This window comes from Pelodiscus sinensis, chromosome 2 (assembly GCF_049634645.1).
Source record: "Pelodiscus sinensis isolate JC-2024 chromosome 2, ASM4963464v1, whole genome shotgun sequence".
Lineage (NCBI taxonomy): Eukaryota > Metazoa > Chordata > Testudines > Trionychidae > Pelodiscus > Pelodiscus sinensis.
The window spans coordinates 245,607,120-245,625,302 of NC_134712.1; the positions used below are offsets into that span (position 1 = coordinate 245,607,120).

The 18,183-nt window shown below is 43.7% G+C and overlaps 1 protein-coding gene across 2 annotated transcripts in view; it reads left to right on the forward strand.

Annotated features, from left to right (window-relative positions):
• ACVR2B (activin A receptor type 2B) overlaps positions 1 to 18,183 on the forward strand; it is a 173,499-nt gene that overhangs the window by 128,276 nt on the left and 27,040 nt on the right. For both annotated transcript variants that reach the window (XR_012902130.1, XM_006120554.4), the window contains exons 3-7: positions 2,727 to 2,836; positions 7,978 to 8,129; positions 9,117 to 9,260; positions 10,819 to 10,962; positions 11,960 to 12,108. Coding sequence is in view for 1 of the 2 variants with exons in the window: in XM_006120554.4 (XP_006120616.2) it covers positions 2,727 to 2,836; positions 7,978 to 8,129; positions 9,117 to 9,260; positions 10,819 to 10,962; positions 11,960 to 12,108 (699 nt within the window). In the remaining variant the exon portion in view is untranslated. The remainder of the gene's footprint in view (positions 1 to 2,726; positions 2,837 to 7,977; positions 8,130 to 9,116; positions 9,261 to 10,818; positions 10,963 to 11,959; positions 12,109 to 18,183) is intronic.

Sequence of the window (18,183 nt, forward strand, 5' to 3'; positions counted from 1 at the left end):
AGCAATTAAGGGAAATAATGAATTGCCTATGCAGAGTAGGCTGTTTTCACTCATTAACTTAATTTCTTAACTAACAGATTTTGCAAAACATGCATTCTCCATTGAAGGCTACAAATACTTGAATCTAGTGTCATTTTCATTCAAATATTTTGCATTGCCTGCATTCAGGAAAAGGTATATGAGAATATTACTTAATTTATTGAAACAATCTTCATTTGGCTAACTCAAATGGCTAATGTTTCCTTGAACTAAAAAATAAAATAATTTCCTAGCTAAGATCTTGTATGAGAAATTTCCCCACACATGAAGGAATAAATGACTGAAAATGGTGCCATGAATTTAAAGGAGCCTTCTCCACCCTTACTTATAGCTATGTGCTGTGAATGCCACAATCAAGGAGGTTTGCATGGATTCACAGAGTAATAATAATGTGTGAGACATATGATTATTTTATTATTTCCTCTTTTTATTTTGAGGGAAAGAAGTTAGGCATATAATTTAGCTAGATTAAGAAATATTTTGATACAGTTCATAGTACACAAGTCTGCAATCTAACTAGTTAATACGCTGAAAAGTGTAAAAAAAAAAAAAAAAAGACACGGAAAACAGGTGCTTGTAAACACTAGCAATATGCCCTGTGAGAAAGTGAGTAATAGAGATGTAAAAGGTTAACCAGTTACCCAGTTTAGTGGTGGCTCGGCCGGATTGGAGCAGCCCCCCGCCCATGGGGAGCTGTTCCAGCCCTGCTAGTCCCAGTGCACTGTGAAGATCCTGGTTAACTGGTTAAACTTAACTTTTAACCAGTTAACTTTTTTAATGGAATTTTTCATTCCTAGTGAGTAGTAGAACACTACTACTATCATTGGAACACCTTTTGCACTGACCTGGCAGGAAAAAGTATGTATGGAAAACAGATGACGTTTGTTTAATACCTATACAAGAATCTCATTAAGATATACAAAATATTGAAACAGTACGGCTAGATCACTGCAGTGCTATCTGAACTGGAGACAACTGAGAATATTTAAAGCTACAACTCCTATTTGTTAAAAGGCAGGGGTACTAATATTTAGGTAGAAATTCTTTAAAGCAAACTGGTAGTTACCTGAGGTAGGAAACTGTATTAAGTGCATCAATAAGACCTAGTCTTCATGAGTTGCAAGTAAGACAACCAATGCAGGTAGTTGTTAGAACATGTTAGTAAAATGGAAATATAGTTAAATACAGAAACAACAAAAGTGGGGCTGGCTCAAGGAGAATTTCTGGCCTCCTTGCAATTTAAAATGCCCCATCTTCCTGTTTATATGTAATGGTTTTTGTCCAGTGTTACTCAGTTACAAGTTTTAAAGTTAGATGTGAAGAACAAAACACGAAAGTCTAGTCTGGGGAGCTGAAGTTTCTGGTTGATACATCGTCAAGGGCTTTGACATTCATGGGGGTCAGAATGTTGCTAATGAGTTGAAGCTGAGCAGCCTTAAAGTAGCTCCCCCCTTCCAAAAATATTATGTTAAAAGAACTTTATTTGCAAAGTCAAGTACTCAAAATTAGGAAATTCCAGAATTTAGATTGCCCGTGTAACATTAATTTGGTCCACTTGTGAATATTATTTATAATGCTGTCTTAAATTACGTGATCTTAAAATGGTTTTTTCCCCCATGTGGTCCCAGCCTTGGTCAGTGCTCAGGATGGGGAGTACTCAGGGAATGGAGCAACTGGTTGGTGTTCTAATGCTTATCGTTCTGTTATAGATCAGTCTTATTTATTACACCATCTGAAGCCTGCAGTGAATAGGGAATTATTTGTTTCTTCATGGTCTCTGCTGAGGTGCTTTCCACTTTGTCCTGAGTGCTTCACGCACATATTAATGCATTTATCAGAGAATATTCTCCTGCCTGATTTACATCTGGCAAAACTAAGACTAAGAGACTGCCTGAGGCCATGCGCTGAATCGGCAGCAGAGGCAGAATTAAACTCTGGGCCATCTGACTCCCAGCTACGTACTTACTCCTCTGTACTACGTTGTTGAGAATCCATACCTCCTATCCACAGCTAGAGTTGGATGCTCAGCTCTTCTGCAGACTAGCCTTTGGGTGTCACAAGTTATGTGTTCCCATTTTCTGATACCTAAGAACATCTGTCCACCTTGTAAATTAAAGTGATTTATTCAGTGTCACACGCAAGCTGTGTGACAGAGGCAGGGGCAGTACAGAGTTCTGTGCAGCATTCACCTGCCTTAGTCACAAGAACATCTTTATTTTCCTGCAGTCCCCATCCTTGTCCCGTGTATACCTAGAACAAGAATCCTCTGCATCATTCACTACACAGCAGCCAAATTCTTCCTTTGAGCATTGTCCATCCAGTCAATACATTGAATGAGGCAAAGGTCCAGAGAGAGAAGAACATGTGATTAAAGATATGCGAAGAGAGAAGGAAGTGTATACTGTTTGTCAAATTACTGGAATGTTCACTCTTACTTGAGTTTATACAGTCATGTACAATGGCTGCAAACTAGAAATCTATAGCAAAGTCTCATTCTTGATTATTCCCTTAAAAACAAACTTCCTAGCTTAAGAAACAATTGGTCTGCAGAATGCAACAGAAGAGAGAGAAAAACAGAAAATTCACTTCAGTAAGATATTCACTTTCAAAGACAGTATATATTCACTACCTCTCTTCCCTCCCCCCCCCCCACCCTTGTTTCTCTATTTCTTCTGTTTCTGATCTAGACAAGAATGTGTCGCCACAGAAGAGAACCCTCAAGTGTTTTTCTGCTGCTGTGAGGGGAACTATTGCAATGAAAAATTTACGCACTTACCTGAAGTAACTGGTCCAGAAGGTAAGTGACTCATTTTGGAAGAGGACAAAAAAATCTGTTCATAAACTTTGATCTCTAGTTTGTGATGATCTTGAATTGCTAGCTATTCAGAAAGCAAGAAATAAGAGGGTGCTTTCAGTTACAAATTTACTTTAGCAGGTAAATTGTTTTGTCGTATATATGCTTTAAAAAAATGGAATTATGCAGAAACCTGGTGTGTCGTGAGCAAGGGGAATGCTCGATACACAGGTTGTTTAAAAAAGGAAGCTTAGTAAGAGGAGAGATAATATAGTTAAACTTTTGAAAGTATAGACAAACATTCCTTTTAATATGCTTAGTGTATTTTGCTCACTGGACAGATTATAAATAAATGTTTATGTATTTGTGGTGACTTCCAGCATTTGTGGGTACAGGTTGAATGAACCTCTCTACTCTGACATCCTTGGGATCTGACTTGTAATGAACCAGAGAATTTTCTGGACCATGGAAGATCAATATTTTCTAGCAGCATTTCCAACACTTCCACTGCTGACTGGGCTCTTACAAGACATACAAGGCTCTTACAGGCATAAAGGGAAACAAGAAGACCTTTTATAAAAACATTAAAAGCAAGAGGAAGACCAAGGACAGGGTAGGCCCACTGCTTAGTGAGGAGGGAGAAGCAGTAACAGGGAACTTGGAAATAGTGGAGATGCTCAATGACTTCTTTGTTTCGGTCTTCACCGAGAAGTCTGGAGGTGTGCCTAACGTAGTGAATACAAGCAGAGAGAGGGTAAGTTTAGAAGATAGGATACACAAAGAACAAGTTAAAAATCACTTAGGAAAGTTAGATGTCAGCAAGTCACCAGGTCCTGATGAAATGCATCCCAGGATACTCAAGGAGCTGATAGAGGAGGTATCTGAGCCTTTAGCTATGATCTTTGAAAAATCATGGCAGACAGGGGAGATTCCAGAAGACTGGAAAAGGGCAAATATTGTGCCCATCTATAAAAAGGGGAATAAGAACAACCCAGGAAACTACAGACCGGTCAGTTTAACGTCTGTCCCAGGGAAGATAATGGAGCAGGTAATTAAGGAAATCATATGCAAACACTTGGAAGGTAATAAAGTGATAGGGAATAGCCAGCATGGGTTTGTGAAGAACAAGTCATGCCAAACTAATCTGATAGCTTTCTTTGATAAGATAACGAGCCTTGTGGATAAGGGAGAAGCGGTGGATGTCATATACCTAGACTTTAGTAAGGCATTTGATACGGTCTCGCATGATATTCTTATTGATAAACTAGGCAAATATAATTTAGATAGGGCCACGGTAAGGTGGGTGCATAATTGGCTGAATAACCGTAGTCAGAGAGTTGTTGTTAACGGTTCTAAATCCTGCTGGAAAGGGATAACAAGTGGAGTTCCTCAAGGGTCTGTTTTGGGACCCGTACTGTTCAATATCTTCATCAATGATGTAGATATTGGGATAGAGAGTACGCTTATTAAGTTTGCAGATGATACCAAACTGGGTGGGGTTGCGACTTCTTTGGAGGATAGGGACATAATTCAAAATGACCTTAGCAAGTTAGAGAAATGGTCAGAGGTAAACAGGATGAGGTTTAATAAAGAGAAATGCAAAGTGCTCCACTTAGGAAGGAACAATCAGTTCCATACATACAAGATGGGAAGCGACTGTCTAGGAAGGAGCATGGCGGAAAGGGATCTAGGGGTCATAGTGGACCACAAGTTGAATATGAGCCAACAGTGTGATGCTGTTGCAAAAAAAGCAAATATGATTCTAGGTTGTATCAACAGGTGTGTTGTAAGCAAAACTCGTGAAGTCATTCTGCCGCTCTACTCTGCACTAGTTAGGCCTCAGCTGGAGTACTGTGTCCAGTTCTGGGCGCCACATTTCAAGAAAGATGTGGAGAAATTGGAAAGGGTACAGAGAAGAGCGACAAGAATGATTAAAGGTCTAGAGAACATGACCTATGAAGCCAGGCTTCATGAACTGGGCTTGTTTAGTTTGGAAAAAAGAAGATTAAGGGGGGACATGATAGCGGTTTTCAAATATCTAAAAGGGTGTCACAAGGAGGAAGGCGAAAATTTGTTCCTCTTGGTTTCTGAGGACAGGACAAGGAGTAATGGGCTTAAAGTGCAGCAGGGGAGGTTTAGATTGGACATTAGGAAAAAATTCCTAACTGTCAGGGTGGTCAAATATTGGAATAAATTGCCAAGGGAGGTGGTGGAATCTCCCTCTCTGGAGATATTTAAGAACAGGTTAGATAGACATCTGTCAGGGATGGTGTAGACGGAGCTTGATCCTGCCTTGAGGGCGGGGGGCTGGACTCGATGACCTCTCGAGGTCCCTTCCAGTCCTATTATTCTATGATTCTAAGACATTTAGGGGTAAATTAGAGCTAAATAATAGCCCAGAACACTGAAAGCCAGGACTGGTAGCTGTAAACAAACTTGATGGGACCACAGGAAACGTGGCCACACCCATGCTAAGTGGACATCTGGCTAACTAAAATCATGCCAGACCACGGATGTTGCGGACCAGGGTGTGCCAGACTAGAGAGGTTCAATCTGTGTAAGTTAAAGGGCAAGTAATAACAAGTTCTCGCTTATGGAAAAGTATTACAAGTTTTTCTATATGTGTCTTTTAAAACATCCTATACAATTTTAATAGATAAGATCTCTTTTTCTATAGGGTGTTTTCAAGGAATCTGTAGAAAGTGTCTTGTTCTGTTGTATAGGTTTTCAGAGTAATTTCTGTTGAATTTTACTAGGGGGCTACGCTCACCAACACCCCCCCCCCCTCGCTGGTTGCTTTTGCAGCCAGAGAGTCTGTTAATAGTGCACTGAGCCTGGCTGTGCTCTCCATGGCCCCAAGTTACTGGCACCCTTTTCCACTCCTGCCAACCACACCCCTGGATGGGCCCTTCTGTCCAAATGCTCTCAGCCCACCCTAACTGATTGTGTCCTTCAATCGCCAGCCAGTCCCCCCTGCCTGCACCCTTCCTGCTCCTGCCCCACCCACCAATAAAATAGTCCATGGCCCAAAGCCCACCCCCCTCCTTCCATCCCTGGCCCCACTTCCTTCCTCCATATTCTTACACCCCCATCCTTCCCTAATCCCTCCCGCTCCACACCCCCACTGCCCATCCCCCTGCCTCCATTCCTATATCACCCTCACCATCCCCCCATACCACACTACCCATCCCCACATACACTCTTATCCCCTTTCCTCCCTCCCTATGCACACCCTGCCTCCTCCCATGAACAGGCAACCTAACCCGCGAAGAAACGGCACCAGGCCCATATGCAGGAATTTCGGGGGGGGGGGGTGCTGTGATGGCAGGATCTGTGCAGCTGTCTGGAGAGAGGGGGCAGCAAAGGTGGCATGCGGGAGTGCTGTGAAGTGGGAAAGGGGATGTCTGTGGGCAGTGGAAATGGAAAGGAGGCAGAGAAAGAGGCTGGAGGGAGGGTCAGAGAGCAGGGGTTCCTTTGGGATGCCAGGTTGAGAAGGGGGGAAGGGAGTCTGTAAGGGGGCAGGAGATGGGCTGAGGACGCACATGAGGGGTAGAAAGAGGGACGGGGAGCTATGCAGTGAGAGGGGGTCTCTGGGCGCCACCATGCAGAGGCAGCGCTCCCCCACTAGCTTTCCCCCACTCGGCTGTGTTGGCAGCCGCTCCAAATGCTGCTGGGACTCCCCTTTGTCTTGGGGTTGCTGGACTGCAGCAGCAGTTTCCAACAGGGCAGCTCGATGCTGATGTGGCCGCTCGGGGAGCGGCAGGCAGTCGGGGACACTGAGCCTGCCTCCGTTCATAGCATGAGTGGGCCGTGCCTCAGGCTTTGCACCCGCTGAAGCAACCCCCTGGGCCGGGGGCCTGAGAACCCCTGCCTGGGAGGAGCACGGCCTTGCAGCCCCCATTCCCAGGCAGTGAGCCAAAGCTCAGCCCACCCTACGCGCACGGTCGAGCACCGCTGCCAGAATGAGAAATGGTGCAGTGGTTGCTTCCCCCAAGCAGGGGGCCACCGGTGCTGGCTTGATGCACAGCCAATGCTCCCCTTAGCCACCAGACCCCACACCACTTCTCCTGGCGCCTCAGGCTGACAAGAAGGTCCCCAACGTCCTCAGGTCCCACCGCCCCAGAGTCTCTACTTGGGGTCTCCCTCGTGAGCAATGGCGGCGATGCTGCCACAGCCCCGTTCCTTATGGCAGGCTATTCCCGAGTGGTGCCCGGGCCCTGGATGGAATCACTCCCTGCCCTGGACACTGTTCAGGGACCGGCAAAGCTGCCTGGCAGCCCGACCTAGGCAGATTCTGCCTCCCAAGTGTCCTGTCCGCTCAGCTCTGGCTGCGGCCTTTTGGGAAACGGAATCTGCCCAGGTCAGGCTGCCAGGCAGCTTTGCCGTCCCCGAACAGTGTCTGGGGCAGGGAGGGCGGAGCCTGCGGGACGCAGAGTGACGTGACACTCTGTTGTCCTGCAGGAAAAACTTTTTTTTTATACATAGAGAGATTAGAACCTTATTAAATTTTCCAGGATTTTAAGAAAAAGTTATTGATTGCATATTTTTATTACCTACTGTTTTTATTATTACCTTCATAATCTCATACTAACAAAATAAGCCTTTCCTTACTAGCTTTTTGCTTAATTTGGCAAATACTGGCATTTTGTCCTTTCCTCGTCCATGTCTCCAATGAAACAATATGGCTCCTTGTAGACTTTCCATTCTTTTTTCATCAGTTTCACTGAGGTGGAGACAATATATTTGCTGACGGCTTCTGCAATATTTTATTTTAAACTGACATCTTATTGCCACCCCTGGAGAACCTTTCTCTTTGGTAGCTAAAGGCAGTGGTGGGGAAGGGTGTTTGCCTTCCGTGCCTATGTTAAGAGCTGGCAAGTACATAGACTTAAACTCTACTAAGCAATTTCCTGCTTTACTTGGATCTATGGAACTTGTTTGGGGAAATTCTGGTGTGGTATTTTAGCGCATGCGGGGCTAGATCTTAACTAGTAAATTGATCATTACAAGAGTCATTCAGCAAATGTTGTCCGCTAAGGAGCTGGGGGAGGGCAAATGCTTGTGCATGTCTGGAACTACAGCCACAAATCCCATTACGAATACAGAGAATCCTAGTTCACTTACTATTCCCCTCCCTCTTACAGTAATATATGAGCCACCACCACCGACACCCTCACTACTCAACATTCTGGTTTACTCTCTGCTTCCAATTGCTGTTCTGTCAATGGCCATTCTCTTGGCCTTCTGGATGTACCGTCACCGAAAGCCCCCCTACGGGCATGTGGACATTAATGAGGTAAGTCAGAAGCCTGATACCGTGAAAACTAAAGGGCAACAATTGACGTTTTTCTCTTTTGTAAACTTTGTTCCACTAAGTTTACCAGGTGGTTATGAAAGAACAGAAGCTGTTGAGTTTTGAGGATTTGTCTTATGATGGCATATTAATGGAAGATGGCAGAACTTTGCTTTGTTAAATTTTTAAACAAATGTTGCAGTGCCATGCTAGAATTCATCATATCTGTCTTAGCACATGCTGTAAGAACCTAATGTTTTTATATAGAGTAAAGTTAAAAAGAAATCTTATGGCCTAATTTTAGTTTGCCTAACTCCTTTTTTTTTTTTTTTATTCCTGCGTGGCTAGTCCGAGCCTATGTCATATGAGCTTTTCCAACATGGAAGATAGATTGGGTTGGAAGAAGACTACTACTCTTCTACCTGAAGCTAATTATATTCTAAATAGCATCTTTCATGAAAACACTAAGTTTATACAGATATTATTTTTATAGAAGCCTGTTGAGACTTATAGACTGCAAACCTGCTTACTTGCAGTTCATTAGAATGGTGTGAAATATTCATAATGAAGTGGAAAACTATTTGAAATTAATTCTAAGTGTACTTTACTTTGCGCTTTTTAATTTTTTTTTACAAAACTGAAGGTTGCATTTTTTTTGCAGGAGATATCATTTAAGGGACAAATGTTTGTTTTCCAAATGAATGCAGCCTTTGCATTAAAGACAATAAAATTAAAGCTTTTGCCATGATTTGATTAAACAAGTAGTTTAACATTTCATATAAACCACATATGAAGGTGGAAAATACTACCAAATGGCAATGTTTTATGCAAAAGTTTTGTAAAACAAAATGGGAATTTCACACTGCTCTCCTACTAAGTCATAACTTGCTTTTGAACAATAAAATTTCTATCAGATTAAATTGTCCCTCTTGCTTGGTTATTTGACTTAAGTTTGTAACCCATATCTTTATTCTTGTTTTTGTTTTCTAGGACCCTGGGCCACCACCCCCTTCTCCGCTGGTTGGCCTTAAGCCTTTGCAGTTACTGGAGATCAAAGCTAGGGGGCGCTTTGGCTGTGTCTGGAAGGCTCAGCTGATGAATGACTATGTAGCAGTGAAAATCTTTCCCATACAGGTGAGAGAAATTCAAGGGTCTCCAATGCCTTTCAGTAGCAAATGCCACTTGAGGCGGTTGCTGTTTGAAACTGGACAGATGATCCCATTTTGAAATCCACCAGGTATTTTAACTTTGGTCCAAGTGATGTGTAAAAGGGAAGTCAAATCCCCCGGAGCCATTGATTCCCCTATGAGGGGCACGTACAATATACATACATTGCTAATGCTTAGATATATTTGCTATTTGTATAGGAGTAAGACATGACAAAGGTCAAGGCCTGTCACAGGTAATAACTTATAATAAGGAGACGAGGGGAGGTGAAACCAGTCTTCTGTTAAGTAGAGATATGGATAGATTCTACATCCTTTAAACTTGTGACCGGCTCAAGCAGGAAAGGGAAAAGGGAAGTATGGCTTGCCCATTGTTCAGCAAGAGTGAATGAATGTAATACAGCTGTAACCGCAAAGTCAGCAAGTAGGCACTGTATTTAACCTCGTTTGGAAAATTAACCTGACCTATAGGAATGCTAAACGTCAAAAATGTAGTAACCTATCATGTTAAGGCACCTAAACCAGGAAGGATGTTAACCCTATAAAAACCCCTGCATATGAGATGTTGGGGGTCGGCTCTGATTTGAACATTGAGTTCCTTAGCCGTACCGTGGTTGCAACCAATAAACTTGAGTTGGACCCAGCCTGAAAGTGTGACTCTCTTCTTGGGGTAAATCAGACTAGCCTCCAAGGGGACGAAACCTTGCAATTTATGCAACACAAGTATTCTGAGTTGTACAAATTCAAGTGAGGCAGCACGTAGTTCAATACCCAAAGAGTTATTAATCCTACATCTTGCATGACTGTTGCCTAGGCACACTCTGAATCCAGCCCTGACCTAACAAGTAATTTGCAGCTCACAAAGCCACAGTCCTAATGGAGTGAAGACTAATTGCACAGGAACATTACTGTGCTGATTACATTGTATCTTTCACTTTGAACATCCAAAGCTCTGTAAGAATTGCAAACAGAAAGACCAAACAATCAAACATGTCCACTTGAAGAAAAATAATTGAAAAAAAGTCCGAGTGTTCCTCACCAAAGGCCTTCTTGTTTAATCCTCCTCTTCCTTGTGCTTTTCATTGTGACTTTATAGAAGGAGATTTCCATATCCTCTCTTCAGACCAGCAGTGGATAAACTAGTTGGGCATTGACACAATCCCTTCTGGTTTATGATGATCTTAACAGTTACAGCTAAAATAGAAATCTAGGTAGTATTCGTTCTTTTATTTGCTTTTACAGAAATTGTAGCTGCTTTTTTTTTTTTTTTTTTTGAGTTGTCAGATTTTTTTTTTAAGGCTACAGAAATATCTGAGGGTGGTTTGAATGCAAAAATGTCTTCTGCCCCTCTGGCTTCTAGACCTTTGGGAAACTGCCTAATTTTTAAGGCATTTGTACTTCTTTTTCATGATGGCTGAGAGTGACTTTCAGAGGAGCATCAGCAATGCACTGTCATGGCAGCTATTTGCTTGAAATGGAGGGTTTAATTTAGAAGTGGTCTTCGATCATTTTTCCTTCTTCTTTAGGATAAACAATCCTGGCAGAGCGAGAGAGAAATCTTCAGCACCCCTGGCATGAAGCATGAAAACCTTTTGCAGTTTATTGCAGCAGAGAAGCGAGGAACAAACCTGGAGATGGAACTATGGCTGATCACAGCTTTCCATGACAAGGTACAGTATACCCACATCTCCATTTGAGGGGTGCTAAAGGGACTGATGCTTGTTAGGCAGCTATGCAGGATTTAGAATGAGTGTGTTCCATTTTAACAACCCCTTTGGAATGTCATGTTCCACATATAGCTATTTTCAGAGTGTATCCCACTTCTCAGTAGTGAGCTTATTCAGTTTGCTGTTTTCTTTCAACTAAGAGTTGGTTAAAGATTTCTCAGAAAAATTGTGAGCTTTAGAAAATCAATCTGTTGTGGTGGACAGGAGGAGAAGTGGAAAAGACCATTGCAGAGCCCACAGCACATGTAACCGCTGAGATTTTCAGCAGTTACACGGTTACCCTTTTACATAATTTTTAACATCTCTTTGCACTTGCAAGCAGTAGTAACCTTGCACCTGTGTAGGTAAATCCGAGAGAGAGCATTCAGACCTGACAGACTGTCCCAGTCCTTCCTCTTCATTTTCAAACAGGCTCTGTGTTTACTTAAACAGAGCTATGGCTGTAAGTTTTAATGGGTTGCTTTAGTTATCAAATATAACTAACATTTAAAATAAAACAAACCTGCACAAATCCAGGTTTGAGCTGTGATGATATCCCTGTATTTAATCTCAGGTTCATGGAGCCAATCATTTCCATAGCCAGGTGATGGAATGTAAGATCTTTTTTTCCATTTATGGCTTTCACCTTCTTGTATAATTGCTCCAGTTTTTCTTTGAAGTAGCTAGACTTAGTAAAACAATTTTTAAAAATCAATTTTTTATTTCAAATACTCTAAATCCATGCATTGCAATAAGTCCAGGAAAGTGATAGTATTTCACTGACATTCTTCCCTTTTTCTTTTTTTGTTTTGTTCTTTGCAAGTGGATTTTTCTGTCAAATCAAAGTTCAAACTTCTCAAGCACTCATTAAAACCGTTCTCTAAACTGATGATTTGGCACAACTGTCACTCACCAAGGTCTGTGATTAACTTCTAAGACTATATGGCATCCTATTTCTCAGGGCTCGCTGACAGATTACCTGAAGGGGAATATTATCAGCTGGAATGAACTCTGCCATGTTGCGGAAACAATGGCCCGTGGACTTTCCTACCTACATGAAGATGTTCCCTGGTGTAAGGGGGAAGGACACAAACCTGCTATAGCACATAGGTAAATATTGTATGTTTTTGCATAACTGTGCTTCTTCAGCTTGTGACCTGAAGAGTTCCATGAAACTTGAAAGGTTGGACCTTGCACTAGCAGAAGTTCATAGTGTCATAGAATCATAGAACACTAGAACTGGAAAGGACCTTAAGAGATCATCAAGTCCAGTCCCCTGCCCTCACGGCTGGTCCAATAAAAGCTTGCCCACCTTGTCTTTCTAAAATACATGACCCTCTGATGACAGTTTTGTTGAATGGAGGGAGGGAGGAGAGCTTGCTTTTATGTCATGCCTTTCATCCTAAAGTATTTTGCAAGAGATACACATACAGTAATAGCCAGATAAGTAATCAGCCCTGGAGAAGAAAGGCACTTAGGCCAAAAACACAGGGGGGAAAAAACCTCCTCTGATCCACTGATGATGCCAAGTGATGTTTAATGTCCAGGTAGAGCAGGCAGGATATTGATTTAGTCCTTCTCCAAAGGACCTTCACATTGGAATCCTGTGTCCAGTTCTGGTGTTTGCAATTCAAGAAGGATGTTGGTAAATTGGAGAGGGTTCAGAAGAGGGCTGCAAAAATGATTGAAGGATGGGAAAATAAGCTTTATAAAAATAGATTCAAAGAGCTCAATTTGCTTATTTTAAATAAGGGAAGGTTTTAAGTAGGGATGTTTGAGTGGACAACTATGTGTTTAACCGATAAGCAGTCTCTATGGGTTATCGCTTATCAGTTAATGGTGTTGGTTCCACTCAGCGAAGCAGCCTCCCTAGGAGCCCGGCAGGCAAGAGCTGGTGGCTCCCCTCCCTGGAAGGCTTTGCTGCGGGACACAGAACATAAGCTTTGTTCTGCAGAGCCTGCAGCATGGGTAACTCTGTAACCACTGAGATTGTCAGCGCCTACATGGTTCCCTTATTACAGGATTTTTAACATCCCTTTTAAAAGTAGGGGTACCCCTGGATCACAATCTGTAAGTATATACTTGGAGAGTAGAAATTTGGTAGAGGATTTTCAGGCTAGCAGGCACAAGTATAACAAGATCTGGAAGTTGAATTTAGAATAATTTAGAGTAGAAATAAGGTGGAAATTTCTAACAGAAAAGGTAATTAACCAATAGAGCAGTTTGCCAACTGCTGTGGTAGATTCTCTATCTCTCTGGCAATTTTTAAATTAAGATTGGATGTGTGTTAAAAGATCTGCTCTAATTTAAATAGGAATTGATTCAGGGAAATCCTGTGCTCTACAGGCGGTTAGACTAGATGATGAAAACTGTCCCTCCTGGCATTATAATCTGAATAAATTGTATGGTAATTTGTATATTCTGTCTGTTGACTTGGCTATGCAAACTTGATGATGCTTAGTCTTTAATTCCATCCTCTTAAGCTGAGCTTTTGTTCAGAAGGAAAGAATAAGTGAAAAACAAAATGGTTGCTGTTTGTTACTCAATATTTTATAGCACACAGCTTGCCATGAGCTGTACAAAAGATTCAAAAAAGATCTCTGCCCCAAAGAGCTTACAGTACATTTTAAACGTGGTACAGATTAGAATGGCATAGTGAATGGAGTGCAGAAGGATGAAGGTTACGGCAACAGTTGGATACTCACTTGGTAGATCTGCTGCATGCTGTGATGGTTCTATATAGCTTGTTCTAAAATAACTATAGATAGTCTTGCTCTAGTTTTCAGGGAGGATTCAAATCAGGTGAAAGGCTATATATATATATGGCAGTCCCTGGACACACGCCTTCATCCACTGCACTGCAGGTTAGCTTGGGCTGAAACATGAAGTTCCGTTACAGTAGTCTGTATCTGATACAGTGAAACTGATTTTTTACATAGGAAAAATGAAATCTCTTTTATAACAAGTGTTTTATGTTCAGTGGCTGTATGTGTGCGCCTGCCCCTCCAAAACACTAAGGGAATTCTGAGAGCAGTAGTCTTGTGCAAGAGCCTGCAGCTGCATTTCAATTGCTTGTGGAGGGAATGCTGCCTCCTTGACACTTGCCCCTGTATAATAAATGCAGTGATTTATATGTGAAATTCCTAAGGGTGGGGCAGGGGAAAAGCCATACAAAAGTCTTGAAGTTGTGGACCATGGTAATTAGTGTCACAATAGATTTAGCAAATGATGCAGGGGAGGAAACGGGGAAGAATTCATTCCCCATCTGTGAATTTAGCATCTATGGAGCATGTTTTAGGGTAGGGGCTGTATTTCACTGGCTTTCCCTGTGTAACAGAAATCTGAGCAAATAGGTTTAAAGTTGGGTGATACTTTGGAATAGCACAGGACAATGCACTGATAACATGCTTGAATTCTCAGTTAAGTCTGAGTGAGTTACTGCCATAAAAAGCTTCAGCTAATTCCTTAACACCATTGGCCTCTGGCACAAAAGGAGGATTAATGTTGCAATTATTACAATCCTTACTTGGCAATGCAATAGTGCCCCCTAGTGGACATTTCAAATAAGAGCATTTGTATATAAATCAGTGGAATCCAAGACTTTATAGCCATGGTGCCCAACCAGTTCTGAAGCAATAGCCGCTATAGTGTCCACTGCTATAGCGAACTAGCCACACTCAACCAGCCAAATAGCCACATGTGGCTAGTATGTTGGACACCATGACTCCATCAGGATATATAGGCGAGTCGCCATAGTTACTTCGGCCTGAGGCTGATTATTAGAGCAGTGGTTCTCAACCATGGGACTCTGGCCCCATGGGTGGCCATGGCAGGTTTCAGGGGATCTGCCAAGCAGGAGGGCTGGGGCTCAGGGAAGACAGGTGAAATTGTGCTGTGCAATGCTGAACCTTGGGGCCCCAAGCCCTGCACCCTTGGGCTGAAGCCAAATCCTGAGCTTCCTAGCTTAATGGGCCCCCCCCCCGTAACCCTGCTTGCCTCTCTGTTGTGGTTTTTTGGGTTTTTTTTAATGCAGAAAAACAGTTGTTGTAGCCCAGATAGGCTGTCGAATTTTTATAACATGTGGAGGTGCCTCCCGAGTGCCTGCCTGGAATGTGCCTCAGCCTTTCTGGTTTTTCTTTAGTGTTTAGATACCTAGTCTAGTATTTGTTAGTGACATTGGAGTGAGTGAGTTTGTGTAAGTAGTGAGAAGATTGCTTTGTTCTGCTCTTAAAAAACAAAGTCAGTCTGAGAGATTTGTTTCCCTAGTGGGGCATTCCTAGCCTGCCAGGCTTCAAACGCTGCCTTTTCTGTTGAAAGGCTGTCCCTGTAACTGATGGCCATGCTAAGTACGTCCATTGGCACGAATGGGGGGGTCCCATGAACCGTGCCGAGACCAGGTTCAGATCCCACTGTGGGAGAAGGCCTCTGGTCTGGGGGTAGAGCCATTCCACCCCTGAGGAACTAGGAGGTGACATTATGGGAGACTACAGATTGTCCTTGCAGGAGCAGATGAAATGTGGGAATGGCTGCCAGTGGGACTCGAATGGTGTCCAAGGCAAGACCTTGTTGCTTCAGGTGAAGCAGGTATCCAAGATTTCCTGAAGGGAAGTCTCGGACGAGGGTTCCCTTTAAGCTCCGCACTTGTGCAGGTGTGCTGAAAAAATGTCCACCCCGCCCACCTCCTATGCATAGCTGCATGGCGGGCATCAGGTGGCTGCTCCAGTGCATGACAGATGGTGGCTTCAGCAGCCAGGGCCGGAGGAGCCATGAGGTGGGTGGCCATTCTGGCAGCCAGGGCCAGAGGAGCCGAGAGGTGTGAGGCAGGCGGCAGGAAGCCACTTCAGGGGCCGGAGCCACCGCCGCTTCATGGGAGCCCAGGCGGGAGAGTGGTGGGGCAGCTACTGGGATCAGTACCTGCGGGGGAGGCAGTGGGGCTAAGGATAGTGGGGGCCCAGCACTGAAGCTAGCCGGTTGCAGGGCAAAGGCATCAGCTATCTGGGGTAGTGGGAAGTACTGGGCGCAGATAGATTCTGGGAAGTGGGGGAGAGAGGGCGAGGTGAAGGGTCGGATACAGGTCTCTAGGCAATGTGAGGGGGCAGGCAGGCAAGATGCGGGACCAGGCACAGGTCTGTGGGCAATGGGGGCGGGAGGAGAGAAACAGGCGAGGTGTGGGACTGGGCATATGTGTCTGGGAGATGTGGGGGGGGGGGAGGGAACAGGTGAGATGTGGGGTTGGGCACAGGTCATAGAATCATAGAATAATAGGACTGGAAGGGACTCGAGAGGTCATCGAGTCCAGCCCCCCGCCCTCAAGGCAGGATCAAGCTCCGTCTACACCATCCCTTTGGGCAGTGGTGCTTGGGCTGTGGGCCTTAGGCTCAGGTACCGGCTGTTCATGTTTGGAGGCAGATAGCATGGCTCTGGCATTTATACTAGTGGCACATGGCAGGCAAATTGCAAGTCTGATCACAACTACAGGGTGTGGGGGGATAGGCAGTTAGCCCAGGCCTATACAGGTACCAGCTGGCGCTCTGTGGTCCTGATGATCACTACAGACAAGTGGGTCTTAGAGGTCATTACATCAGGATATACCATCCAGTTTACATCCCTCCCTCCCTCCCTCACCACCCTTCCCTGTCCCTCTTCATGGATCTCTTCTACCAACTTGTGTTGAGACAACAGATGGATTTTCATCTCTAGCTAGGAACAACAGAACCAGTTTCTTCCCCTCATTGGGGCAGGATTCTACTCAGTTATTTCCTGAGCCCAAAGGAGGCCAGAGGATGGAGGCTATTCTTAGATCCAAGACTTAAACAAGACTTCAAAGCCTCAAAAGTTCAGGATGGTGACCATGGTAACTATAATTCCCTTACCAGAGGAAAGACTTGGCTTTTGGTCTTTGGCCTGACAGATGCCTGTTTTCATAAATCGATACACCCATCACACATCACAGTACCGTCACAATTCAGGGCAGATGGACATCCCAAGAAATTAGTCTACACGTCAGTCTATTGGCATTCACATCTATCAGGAACACTTGCCATTATTTCCTGCTCCTCATAAAGGACAAAACAATTAGGGCCATGTCAGACAACATGCTCTGCATGTTCAGTATCATCAAGCAGGCTGTTGTGAAGCTGTGGAACGTGTGTATAACCCAGTAGATCCATGTTTCAGTGGTCTGCCTCCCAAGCACTCAGATCACAGGTGATCCTCTCATTTTTCACACGACTGTGAATGGAAGTTGGATATTCGCAGTATATTTCAAGGATGGGAACTGCCCTCCTCTCTGCTTGAGAGAGGACTAGGTCACCAATTCTTGGGAAACCTCTTCCTTCTGCCTTGGAAGAGGGATCTTTTTACGTGTCCCATCACCTCTAATTGTATGAATCAGGAATAAGATTAGATCGCGCATAGCTGGAGCTATTCTTTTAGTGCCATGCTGGTTGAGATGATCTTTATATCCATACTTGCTTTCACCTGTCTGTCCTGTGGTCATTCAAGCTTCCAGCCATTCCTTGTTCCCTACCTCAGGATGTGGGTTGCATGCTTCATCCCAACTTCACAGTTCTGCATCTCAGGGCATGGTTCCTTCATGGCTCTTGGGCTAGAGGCTCCCTGCTCTGCAGAAGTAAAAGCACTGTTTACCTGAGGAAATGGACGAGATTCTCTTATTGGCATAGTCTCTGCACTCTTTGCTCTGATTCAATTCTGCTTCCACTCATCCCTGATTACCTGCTGGATCTGAAGAAATCAGAATTATCCATGAGCTTGATTAAGGTACGTTTGGCTTCTATACCAGACTTTTGTCCTCTGGTGGAGGAATTCTCTGTAGATGCTCTCTTGGCTTTGGCTAGATTCATTAAGGGGTTGGGTACTCTTTACCCCCACTTTCAAAACTTACATTTCCTTGGGACCTTGGTTTGATTGTCAGTCTTCTTATGAGACCTCCATTCAAACCATATAGCAAACTTCTTCCTGCTCCATTGATCTACAAAGACTGCCTTCACATCTGTCCATAGGGTCAGGGAATTCAGGGTTTTAAACAGTCTCCCCCTCACCCAACCTCCATATACAGTGTTCTTTAAGGATAAGGTCTCCTAAAACCCATATCCATAACTGTTAATGAAAGTTCTGACCTAATGAAATCAGTCCATCCATCATCCAAACATCATTGCTTTCAAC